We start from the raw sequence: 13,592 nt of genomic DNA on the forward strand, positions 1-13,592 counted from the left end.
TTCACGGTGTAAAATTCTCATAACTCTCTTTCAAAATTAAATTGTCGTCCTGATAAGGACGGTTGGTGGTAGTCACAATCCATCGAACTGGGTTTTCATTCCATTCTTAGACAGAAACACACCAAAAGATTACCGAAGACGATTGAATTAAAATGCGGTCGTGCGCGTGCGCGTGAAGTGGAATTTGATTGGCTTCGACTGAACACGAGATAATAAAGAGAAGTAAGAAGAAGATCGAAAGGGGCGTTTCCCTTTGAATGACGAAAGTGGTTAAGATATCGCGCAATGATGTCTGTGTCAGGAATACACGAGAAAAATGTGCTTTTCTAGGAAAAATAAGACATGCTTCGATATTTCTCAATTTTTCAATAGTTTAGCCATGAGAATCAATAGTTTTCATTGTTGGAGTAGATTCGAAGAAAGATTTTCAATCGATTGATGCAAGAATCTAGAAAATCTATCCGGGCGTTAGTAAGTCATAAACAGTCAAAATCTAACACTTTTCGCGACACGAGCGATTTTCGCCTTTCGGAATTGTACCCCAGTATGTTTCCGTGAGACGTCATCCTACGTCAAAAGATATAGCTTAAACAAAGTGTCCGCTTTAAAACGTGAACAGTCCTTAACTGATTAATAATATAATCACTGAAATCTGTCCAAAACAACTCTTTAATCGTAATTTTGGCCCTGAAAAGGGCCGTTTTTGAAAGCTCTTCTTAGACTCTTCCGTACGTGATAGTAACAAGGATGTTACTACCGCGTCGGAAGACTGTCCTGTCGATACTTACAAATTGCATTTGTAAGTATTTCTTCCTTTTCCGTTGGCGTGCCTTCCTTTTGATCGTAGAAAGATTTCTACGATCAAAAGTCACGCGCTTCTTACGGACGGGACCTCCAGGTTGCGTCATCTCGGACGCTTGAAACGAAACTGATGGCAAACAGATGATGTCTGTATCTTTTATACACCCAAAATTTGGACCTAGGCTCCTCCCCTTCTATAGCCAATCATAGACATCATTAAAGAAGATTAATTGGCGAGATGGACCGTGATCGGTCTTAGCCGTCTAACTAGACATCCCAATGAAAAAAAAAGAAGATAACTTTTGCATCTGGCGGTACTGAGGAAAATTTTATCTTGGCTTTGGCAATGACGGCGCATCACAACGGAGATTGGAAAACATGCGAACGCAGTGACGACATCAGGCCTTATCGTTCAAATATATCGTTCCGTCACAGGGGGAGGGAGAGGGTCTTCCATAGTGTTACAGCCCTTATACACAATTTAAATCTTCCATACAAAAGTTGTTACATGGGGAAGGAGGGGGTCTAGAACTGGCACATTTTGGGTTATGTAATATTTGAATCATTCCTTAACAATAGAAAATATATTTATTGCATTCCGCCAGCACGACTCGGAAACATTCTCGATTTGTCGTTTTGTCAATTATTCATAACTAATCAGATATTGTATGATGCTACGAGATGAATAAATGTAAGAATATGGTAAACACATTAGCAAATATTACACAAATAACTCTTTAGGACACATTTGTTGGCACTGAAAAGGGCCGATTGAACTGTGAGAATCGAGTAACGCGGACACATTTTGCCAGCGAACAGGTTGAAATCCTCCTCGCCCGATAAGATTTGCGGTGGCGATGATGATGGGCGCTTGAACAAGCGGCTTGAGCTGATTTTCTTCAGCCATCTCGTAGCCAGCGATTTCACAAACCGGACACTGGATTTGCAGCAGCTTAAGGTGAAGATGAATCGAAGCCAAACCTCAAATTTTCAATACATACGTTTAAGCTGAAAACTTAATCGATTGGTCACTCGCTGGTGGTGACCAATCGATTAAGTTTTCAGCTCAAACGGGTTTTCGGTTCTCCAGATCCGTGCTCTTGAAAATTTGAGGTTTGGCTTCGATTATTCTTCACCTTAATGATTGTAAATTATTGATGCTGGTTTTCTTGTCTACACACTAAGGGTGAGTTACGAATTTTGATAATAACTCAGCAGTGGAACATTCGGTAAACAAAATTTGTAGATATTGTTGGAATTTTACTGATTTTGGTAAAATGTTTACCGCAAATCACTAAAAATTTCACCAAAACTATTATTTTTGATTCACCGACAGTTCTGTTGCTGTGACTATTGCCAATAATGTTGCGTGAAATATTTTCGAAACTCTTTCAAAATTAAATTGTCGTCCTGAAAAGGACGGTTGGGTGAGGATATCGTCGATCGCCATTTCATGCTCAGGTTTGTGAATTCAGTGGTAGTTTTGCTGTCGGTGATGGGGACGATTTAGCTTCCAAATCTGTACAGCGTATGGCCCTGCCACTTCAGAGCGTAGCCGACAGAATTCTGGATGACTTCAGCACACCGCGGGTTTCCTCATAGATGAGACCGGAGGTACGATTGACGTCGCCACGGCGAGCCAGACGGCGGATGGCGGGCTTGGTGATGATGCACTGGATGTTGTCACGCTTGGCGCTTTCTTTTCCGAGGCCGGTCTAACTTCGGCAACGATTGTAACAAAACTGATGCTCGGCCGCCGGCTCGGCTGCTTTTATGCGGTACGCGATGGATGAATTCTTCTTGCTCGCTCGCTGTTCACTGTTCGTCTCGCTCGCTCGCAAGAGAAGGTCATAAAAGGGACCGGCAGCCGCGCAAATTCAATCATTCGTTTGTTTCAATCCGTCCAGAGAACACCACTACGACGATGGCTGGAAAGCAGCCCCTCGCAAGCAGCCGGTCACGAAAGTCGCTCGCAAGAGCGCCCCAGCCACCGGAGGAGTCAAGAAGCCGTATCGCTATCGGCCAGGAACGGTCGCTCTGCGTGAGATCCGTCGCTACCAGAATTCTACGGAGCTGCTGATCGACAAGTTGTATTTCCAGCGCCTGGTCGCTCAGGACTTCAAGAGCGATTTGCGATTACACAGCTTGGCGTCATGGCCCAGCAGGAAGCGAGCGAGGCCTATCTTTGAGGGTACTAACATGTGCGCGATCCACGCCAAGCGTGTCACCATCATGCCGAAGGCCTTCTAGCTGGCTCGTCGTATCCGTGGCGAACGAGTTTAAATTGAATTAGGACGCAATTTCAAGCAAAACGGCCCTTTTCAGAGCCACAACAATGTATTCCACGTAAAAGAGTTACGGCTTAAGATATTTCACCTATTATTAATTAATTAATTTATTTAATTGCCAATTTAAATTTCGGATGATTAGTTTTTCAACGGCAAACAAAGTTTTAGCTAGGTTCCCGTCGGGCGGCGGTAGCATTTTTGCAGTTTTCTCTGTGCGCTTATTTGGTTTCGATCGACAATTTATTACCAAATCAAATCATCAACAAAGCTGTTGCTGATAAGTTTTAGCTTTCAATTTGACAAGTTTATACTGATCGCTTTGGCATGCATGTGACAAATGACTGACCGAAATATGAATCCATTCACCAGTAATGTCGCTCTTCACGGTGTAAAATTCTCATAACTCTCTTTCAAAATTAAATTGTCGTCCTGATAAGGACGGTTGGTGGTAGTCACAATCCATGGAACTGGGTTTTCATTCCATTCTTAGACAGAAACACACCAAAAGATTACCGAAGACGATTGAATTAAAATGCGGTCGTGCGCGTGCGCGTGAAGTGGAATTTGATTGGCTTTGACTGAACACGAGATAATAGAGAGAAGTAAGAAGAAGACCGAAAGGGGCGTTTCCCTTCGAAAGACGAAAGTGGCTAAGATATCTCTCAATGATGTCTGTGTCAGGAATACACAGGAAAAATGTGCTTTTCTTCGAAAAATAAGACATGCTTCGATATTTCTCAATTTTTCAATAGTTTAGCCATGAGAATCAATAGTTTTCATTGTTGGAGTAGATTCGTAGAAAGATTTCCAATCGATTGGTGCAAGAATCTAGAAAATCTATCCGGGCATTAGTAAGTTATTAACAGTCAAAATCTAACCACTTTTCGTGACGCGAGCGATTTTTCGTTTTTCGAAATTGTACCCCAGTATGTTGCCGTAAGACGTTATCCAACGTCAAAAAAGAAGATAACTTTTGCATCTGGCGGTACTGAGGAAAATTTTATCTTGGCTTTGGCAATGACGGCGCATCACAACGGAGATTGGAAAACATGCGAACGCAGTGACGACATCAGGCCTTATCGTTCAAATATATCGTTCCGTCACAGGGGGAGGGAGAGGGTCTTCCATAGTGTTACAGCCCTTATACACAATTTAAATCTTCCATACAAAAGTTGTTACATGGGGAAGGAGGGGGTCTAGAACTGGCACATTTTGGGTTATGTAATATTTGAATCATTCCTTAACAATAGAAAATATATTTATTGCATTCCGCCAGCACGACTCGGAAACATTCTCGATTTGTCGTTTTGTCAATTATTCATAACTAATCAGATATTGTATGATGCTACGAGATGAATAAATGTAAGAATATGGTAAACACATTAGCAAATATTACACAAATAACTCTTTAGGACACATTTGTTGGCACTGAAAAGGGCCGATTGAACTGTGAGAATCGAGTAACGCGGACACATTTTGCCAGCGAACAGGTTGAAATCCTCCTCGCCCGATAAGATTTGCGGTGGCGATGATGATGGGCGCTTGAACAAGCGGCTTGAGCTGATTTTCTTCAGCCATCTCGTAGCCAGCGATTTCACAAACCGGACACTGGATTTGCAGCAGCTTAAGGTGAAGATGAATCGAAGCCAAACCTCAAATTTTCAATACATACGTTTAAGCTGAAAACTTAATCGATTGGTCACTCGCTGGTGGTGACCAATCGATTAAGTTTTCAGCTCAAACGGGTTTTCGGTTCTCCAGATCCGTGCTCTTGAAAATTTGAGGTTTGGCTTCGATTATTCTTCACCTTAATGATTGTAAATTATTGATGCTGGTTTTCTTGTCTACACACTAAGGGTGAGTTACGAATTTTGATAATAACTCAGCAGTGGAACATTCGGTAAACAAAATTTGTAGATATTGTTGGAATTTTACTGATTTTGGTAAAATGTTTACCGCAAATCACTAAAAATTTCACCAAAACTATTATTTTTGATTCACCGACAGTTCTGTTGCTGTGACTATTGCCAATAATGTTGCGTGAAATATTTTCGAAACTCTTTCAAAATTAAATTGTCGTCCTGAAAAGGACGGTTGGGTGAGGATATCGTCGATCGCCATTTCATGCTCAGGTTTGTGAATTCAGTGGTAGTTTTGCTGTCGGTGATGGGGACGATTTAGCTTCCAAATCTGTACAGCGTATGGCCCTGCCACTTCAGAGCGTAGCCGACAGAATTCTGGATGACTTCAGCACACCGCGGGTTTCCTCATAGATGAGACCGGAGGTACGATTGACGTCGCCACGGCGAGCCAGACGGCGGATGGCGGGCTTGGTGATGATGCACTGGATGTTGTCACGCTTGGCGCTTTCTTTTCCGAGGCCGGTCTAACTTCGGCAACGATTGTAACAAAACTGATGCTCGGCCGCCGGCTCGGCTGCTTTTATGCGGTACGCGATGGATGAATTCTTCTTGCTCGCTCGCTGTTCACTGTTCGTCTCGCTCGCTCGCAAGAGAAGGTCATAAAAGGGACCGGCAGCCGCGCAAATTCAATCATTCGTTTGTTTCAATCCGTCCAGAGAACACCACTACGACGATGGCTGGAAAGCAGCCCCTCGCAAGCAGCCGGTCACGAAAGTCGCTCGCAAGAGCGCCCCAGCCACCGGAGGAGTCAAGAAGCCGTATCGCTATCGGCCAGGAACGGTCGCTCTGCGTGAGATCCGTCGCTACCAGAATTCTACGGAGCTGCTGATCGACAAGTTGTATTTCCAGCGCCTGGTCCGTGAAATCGCTCAGGACTTCAAGAGCGATTTGCGATTACACAGCTTGGCGTCATGGCCCAGCAGGAAGCGAGCGAGGCCTATCTTTGAGGGTACTAACATGTGCGCGATCCACGCCAAGCGTGTCACCATCATGCCGAAGGCCTTCTAGCTGGCTCGTCGTATCCGTGGCGAACGAGTTTAAATTGAATTAGGACGCAATTTCAAGCAAAACGGCCCTTTTCAGAGCCACAACAATGTATTCCACGTAAAAGAGTTACGGCTTAAGATATTTCACCTATTATTAATTAATTAATTTATTTAATTGCCAATTTAAATTTCGGATGATTAGTTTTTCAACGGCAAACAAAGTTTTAGCTAGGTTCCCGTCGGGCGGCGGTAGCATTTTTGCAGTTTTCTCTGTGCGCTTATTTGGTTTCGATCGACAATTTATTACCAAATCAAATCATCAACAAAGCTGTTGCTGATAAGTTTTAGCTTTCAATTTGACAAGTTTATACTGATCGCTTTGGCATGCATGTGACAAATGACTGACCGAAATATGAATCCATTCACCAGTAATGTCGCTCTTCACGGTGTAAAATTCTCATAACTCTCTTTCAAAATTAAATTGTCGTCCTGATAAGGACGGTTGGTGGTAGTCACAATCCATGGAACTGGGTTTTCATTCCATTCTTAGACAGAAACACACCAAAAGATTACCGAAGACGATTGAATTAAAATGCGGTCGTGCGCGTGCGCGTGAAGTGGAATTTGATTGGCTTTGACTGAACACGAGATAATAGAGAGAAGTAAGAAGAAGACCGAAAGGGGCGTTTCCCTTCGAAAGACGAAAGTGGCTAAGATATCTCTCAATGATGTCTGTGTCAGGAATACACAGGAAAAATGTGCTTTTCTTCGAAAAATAAGACATGCTTCGATATTTCTCAATTTTTCAATAGTTTAGCCATGAGAATCAATAGTTTTCATTGTTGGAGTAGATTCGTAGAAAGATTTCCAATCGATTGGTGCAAGAATCTAGAAAATCTATCCGGGCATTAGTAAGTTATTAACAGTCAAAATCTAACCACTTTTCGTGACGCGAGCGATTTTTCGTTTTTCGAAATTGTACCCCAGTATGTTGCCGTAAGACGTTATCCAACGTCAAAAAAAATAGTTTCCATATCAGGTTCACGTGTACGTTGAAATTGCCTTCTTTTTACGTTTTGAAATGGTTCAAGAGCTTGGGATCATCATCAATAACAACAAATTCGAATTCCAATTCACATTTCCGCATTGTAATGTCCATACTTTCAACAATGTAAAACATTTTCAAGAGCATTGTTAATATCTAGTTTCGATGATGATGATGGCAAGATTACTATCGATGTGTGTTTTATATATACAGGGTGTTCAATAAGTTCGAATACAACTTTTCATCGTTGTTAGGTTTAAATAATAATCCATTATTTTTGAAAATACTGTCCACAACCTTTGCTTTGTTACTTGAATCGAAGAGCGTATAATCTGTTTTGATTTGCTGCTCGTGAAATTTGTCTTATGCATCGGTTTGCTCTTTTCAATACAATTTTCAACGTTATCCATTTAACTCCAGAACGAAACGCGCGTCCCTATGAAACACGTCAAATGTATCGAACTGAAAAAATCAGCTGTCTTCTGAATGACGAGATCCGAGCCCTTTAAAATGAGAATTTAAAGCAACACGACCATCTTTGGATTCTTGCTACATTTGTGTTTAAAGCTATCATTTACTTACCTTTATAATATCCATACGGAAATTACAACAAAAAGATAGTTATTTTAGCGATGTTTTATATGGCAACCAGAGGGTTCACCGTTAGTTAGTCAACCCTACCGCGGGTCGGACCTTCTTCGCTCAAATATGAAAAACTGACTCACGTTCTCGTGTCGTACAATTTTAATTACACTGTCGTGTAATAATTTAACCGTCTTCTTAGGATTTCTTCCGCTGCTGATCCTTGAGCTGCACGGGTTGTGCGTTAGAGACACAAGACTCGTAGAAAACGGGGCGACCAACCGTCCGCTCTGGATTCAGCCAGCTACAGGAGGGGCTTCATTGTGCGCGTCTTTTTGGAATTTCTTTTGCGAAGAGGAAAGACACAAAATTGCGCAGACAAAGGCATAAGGAATGACTTTTTCCTTTCTAGGAGACAGGAAGTCATTTCCGGAAAGATAACGGGTTTTAATTGTAATACTAGGGGTGGCGGATATCCACAGGGAAATGGAGCGACGGTGTCCACTGAGTGGGATTCATAATACCTCTGGCTTGGATTCTGTGAGGAGCTTAATTACGAGGCTTGTCCGCTGGTAAATTTTGTTTGTGGTTTTTGTGATCTGATGATGGGTGTTGCTACGGGGTTGTGTCTTGAGCATGTTCAAAGTTTAAAATTAAAACCGAAATGAAAATTGGAAAATCTTACTTGATAACAATCGATTAATCGCTGCCCTAATTTATACAATGTTGCAAGATGAAAAAATGTTGAATCAAGTGTTTATCAAATCACTTTGAAATAATGTGACAGAAGACTAGGAAGATGTTGTGTTTTTTTCTATAATTTATAATAATCTATCCTTTCTACTTATCATGATGTTTGTATATTAACAACATTTACATAGGCACAAATAAATCTATATAGGTGGCGAGCTCGAGACCAAAAATTAAAAATTTGGTGAATTCTACTGCCGTGAATCGCAAGTCAGTCCCATCTGTTAAAAGTAGGCATTGAGAAAATGGGCTGTGAAGTTTTCAAACTCGTTTTCCATACGAATATTCAAAAAATTCTAGAGGATCTTAATGAAACTTTCACAACTTGCTTTTCACTACGATATCTTTCGGAGAAAAATATAAAGATGATCAAAACAAGTTACATTTTTGTGTTCCACGGTGTGAAAGTCTGTAGTGAGACTGATATGTGGTTACTTTTCATTATGGGACAATTTGACTTGCTGTTTTTTTCTAATTTTTCCGAACAAATTATATTATTTCATTAGTGTAGCTGAAAGAGTATTGGAAGAGATGTTGAAAACTGAACTCAACTCAATTTTGACGAAAATGCAGATGGGACTGACTTGCGATTCACGGCAGTCTAGTGAAGATGATTTAGTATTCGCTATTTGAACTTTCAATATAGTCCCCAATTTTTCAGTAAATTATTATTATTATTTTTTTAATACAGTTAACTCTCCCTTACTCGAAATATAATAAAATAAATAGAAGGGACCATCGAGTTAGGTAGGTATCGAGTTACAGAACACAAAACCAATGCAACTGCGATCCAAGGGACCATCGAGTTAGCCATGAAAACCAACTTTTACTATGGTTCTCTAACTCGATATCGAGATACGGAATATCGAGTAAGGGAGAATTATCTGTAATACGTTTGAGCATGTAATTGCGACTACACTAGCTCAACCCTCTAAAAATTTTATTTTTTGATTGGTCGAAATTTCTTCCTTGACACTTTAGAATATTTTTAACACTTACATCTCGTAATTTAAAAAAAAATGTGAGTTTGCTTTTGACCTTAAGGGGGCGAATCCGTCATGATTTTTTGTGTTTTCAATGATTATTATTATTATTATAGCTTTATTAAGGAGATTTTGTTTCAATGATTATTTTTCAAAGTGTTTGTGAGGATTAAAATAAAATAGGTAATAAAATCGCATCTTATAAGAAACCCCAAAAGTTACTCTTTCACAATAATCTACTGTGTGAATCAGATCCAACACGAATCCACCTTCATCCCTTCGCTCTATGTATGTATGAATCTGATAGCAATTTTGAAAAATCCAGTTCATTTTGCTTTCTCAGCACTTCCGTATCTACTCAATCCCTTTCTCCACTGTTGGTTTATCAAGATCTCCCAACCGGTCAGTAGAATAGTGGCCCAGTTTTAGCTTTTATGTTGTCCCCTCACGCCGTCCGTCGGTTGTGTCCCTCTGTATCTCGATGCTTCCGAAAGGAAAATCTCTGTTTTCCAACGACATAAATCATATTCAGTAGTCAGCACGGAAAAACCACACAACTTTTCTGCTCATACTCATACCTCTCGTTTTCGGTTGGTAAGGCTAGGCTGGTTTGGCTTGACTGTCGTATACGTCCACGGCCACGTTATTCAGGAGGTCAGCAGCGTTTTGGGTCAGTTATCATTTTTCATTTTGGAGCTTACCGCCTCTATTTCATTATCGCTAAGAGAGGGTTACCACTGAGCGGTGCTTTCGGCATACGTGCTCTCAGAACCACACAATGACCTGGTAGGCTTTTTGCGCCTGGAAGAAAAAAACAGCAACTTGAAGAAAATTTTCTTGTCGTTTCAACATATACCTAAGGGTGAATTGGAAGGAAAATTAATGATGAAGTTTACTGTGCATTTGAAGCACAACTAATCCCAAATGGTTTTACTTCATAAACACATTGGCATCGCTAGGATTGGCGATTAACGTATTCTTCGCAATAATCTAAATATCTTGAAAATGTGCATGAAATTGTTAATATAAAATCGAATTCACTGCTATTTTTTTTATCGAATGTCTATGATACAGATGGTAGGAAAGGCTAACTTAAGATTCAAAGGATTGAAAACGCAAAAAATCTATTTTCTTGGTATCGCCATGTCAATCATTCCCTCGGTGAGCTTCCCGAAGGCACGTGCGATTGATTAATCACAGACACACAGACAAGGCAGTAACTCACCAGCTGCTGTGCTCATAATCAATTTATTTCCAAAATTCGTCCTTTCCTCCGCCGATTCCACCCATCACCACTGCGCCTCCTTGGTCACCATCGCTCAAAAACATGAAATCGCACTAATCCTTTGATGTGACTCTCGGTTTTTCTCTCTTACAGACTTCGACCCACGCCCTCTGGCGCTGTTACGTGTTCAACTGCTGGCAAATGTTTCTGGCTGGTGGCGTTTTTAAGCTGCTGGGCGATCTATGTGCTCTGGTGGGACCACTTTGCATATCCAATATCGTCGATTACATCGCAAAACCCGTGACATCTTCATCGTTGACATTGACCGTTGGCAGAGGGGGCGGAGAAGGACCGGGAAACGGTGTAATTCCAAAGGATGACTCTTCGTTACCGGCGGAGTTTAATCTTGGGAATCAATCACTTTTGACAGATGGCACCACCATACTGGGTGAGAAGGTTCAATTGGGTCCTCTGACCTGGAGCGAATTGCTAGCCAATGGATGGTTTGTCGCAGTGGTGGTCCTGGTGGCCTCGTTAGCGCAAGGAACCTTTTCCCAGGCGAGCACCCATATTATGGATATGGAGGGCATCAAGCTCAAAAATGCCCTACAGGGATTAGTGTATAGGAAAACTTTGCTGCTCAGTACAAGCTGTTTCTATTCCGACGGCGCCCGCGAATCACGAAAAGTTTCTGACCAGAACACCGCCGATGATGGAAAGGTGGCTTCGAATACTAATAAAGGCGAGATTGATGATTCAACAAGCGGTGGAAGCCAGCAAGGTGAGTCTAGGCGAAAATATTTTAAATTAAGTATCATAATGATGGAAATATTTCGAGATGGTATGCTTCATTTGAATACCGATTGAATTATTTGGTGTGGCATTCAGAAAAGGGTAGTTTTAGCAACTAGCAACTAACATGAAGATTATGGACGGACAATGATCAAACTACAAACATTATAAATTACACCCTTTACAAATAATCAAGGGTACTGTGAAGTTTGAGTGAATTACATTAATTAACTAGCTTGAAGTTTGTATAAGAAAATCGGCCACAAATATGTATGTTTTAATTACATTTTTGACCATTTGTGTCGCTATTGTTTCTAAATTTCTTTAGTAGATGACTTCGTAGACCTACAATCAACAGAGAATGGACAAACAAAGTAGGTACCGTAAAACGGGGTAACTTTGATAATGCGGGTAACTTTGATAGTGCGGACCCACAACATATTAAACGAAATAACGAAGTTTCTGTTAATCAGTTAAGCAAAACAAATGCAAAACTAAATAATATTAGTATGACACTTCATGTAATTGTGGTTTTCATTTAAATCAAGAACATTTGAGGCTTTTTAGGGGCGATCCATTAATTATGTAAGGGTTTATGGGGTAGGGGGGGTTTGAGATTTCTTACGCGGCATACAATTTATTTTTAATTTTCATACAAAAAATCTTATCATGGGGGGAGGGGGGGTTGAAAAATACCGAAAATTGCCTTACGTAATAAATGGACCGCCCCTTATACGAATATTAAAAGTGACACAATTTTAGCATTTTCGAAACGCTTACAAACAATCTGTTCTACGATCACTATTTGATGTAGTTTTGAATAGTTGGCCACTTATCTTTGACAGCCTAGTTATCATAGAACTTGAATACGGTCTCAAATCTCTTAGCGAATAGCATTTTCACAAACTGGGATCATTTTTGTAATCTAAGTCAGAAATTTCCAAATAACGTTAAACGCCTAGAGGTATGCAATGCCCTACAAATGTTGGTTATTCATTCAATTTTGTTCGATTCATACTCCATTATCAAAGTTACCCCAAAACAGAAAACCAATTTTCGATTATATGAAAAATTATATATCCATTCATAATAAATCTTTTGGAAATCTATCGACTGCAATCGATAGCTAGGATGCCAGTACTTGTTTTAAAAATATAAATTATTATTCTTTGAAACAGCATGCATAAATATTCAAGTTTTCTTCGAAAAAACTATCAAAGTTACCCCGTTTTACGGTACCGCAATTCGGGGTGTAGTTGATCAGTTGGGAGAAGTTGCTCATTCTTGAAACTACATGTACACTCAGAAATAAAAATAGTCACAGAATTACTAAAGTTTATGCATTAGTGACTATTTTCTAGTTGCCTCTCTTTCATTTTGCTGTGAATTTTCATACTAACTGTCATTTCGACTGGGTTGAAGCTTAGCGATGCTTCAACCCAGGTGAATTGACAAATAGGAATAAAATTCCCTGCAGGATGAAAGAGAGGCAAATAGAAAATAGTCAAAAATTTTCGAAAACTTATTCAAACAGACTCAAGTCAAAAAAGTATACAAACTTACTTTATCGATTCTACGTGTTTCGCAGACGAAATTCTACACATTTTGCTCTAAACCAACTCGATTTTTCACTTTTAGAACGTTTACTTTCCGGATTTACAAAACGACGAAAGTAAGATTTTCAACTTTCGCTACCTAACCACTACTTTCGCCGCTCCGCTGTATGGAGAGACAAAGTGACTTAACCACGAATCAAAACAAAACACTACTTGAGTCAATTTTACACTGGTACAAAAACGTCGACAGTAACTGAATAAATAGGCTTATCATTTTGTAATACAATTTTTGTGGGAAATAACAGGAAGTCTCTAGTTTTTGAATGCGAGCTTATTGTATGCAAAATTTAAGCAATGTACACGGCGAAAAAATGTCAAAAAGGTGATTCATTTTAAAACAGTTTTAGAAGACAGGTAATGATTCTTCTGAATTAATTTTCTCAAAACAGTATGGAAGTCACTTACGTCGATTTGAAAAAGTAATCGAGAATTATTAAAATTTAGTCATTCTGTGACTACCCGTGTTTCTGAGTGTATATTCTGTCAAGAGAGCTATAATTTGATTGCAATTGTCAAAATTTCTGTAGTGTCGCATTATAGGATATCCAGATTTGTTTTCTAAGCCCAGTCGCGAATTAGTATTGAAGATAAAAATGTTCAGA

General features: G+C 40.1%; 1 protein-coding gene across 1 annotated transcript in view; it reads left to right on the top strand.

Annotated features, from left to right (window-relative positions):
• Positions 1-13,592, top strand: part of LOC5577471 (ATP-binding cassette sub-family C member Sur) — a 227,405-nt gene that overhangs the window by 18,465 nt on the left and 195,348 nt on the right. Inside the window, exon 2 of the mRNA XM_021845711.1 lies at positions 10,736-11,363. Coding sequence (XP_021701403.1) covers positions 10,736-11,363 — 628 coding nt within the window. The remainder of the gene's footprint in view (positions 1-10,735; positions 11,364-13,592) is intronic.

This window comes from Aedes aegypti, chromosome 2 (genome assembly GCF_002204515.2).
Source record: "Aedes aegypti strain LVP_AGWG chromosome 2, AaegL5.0 Primary Assembly, whole genome shotgun sequence".
Classification (NCBI taxonomy): Eukaryota; Metazoa; Arthropoda; class Insecta; order Diptera; family Culicidae; genus Aedes; species Aedes aegypti.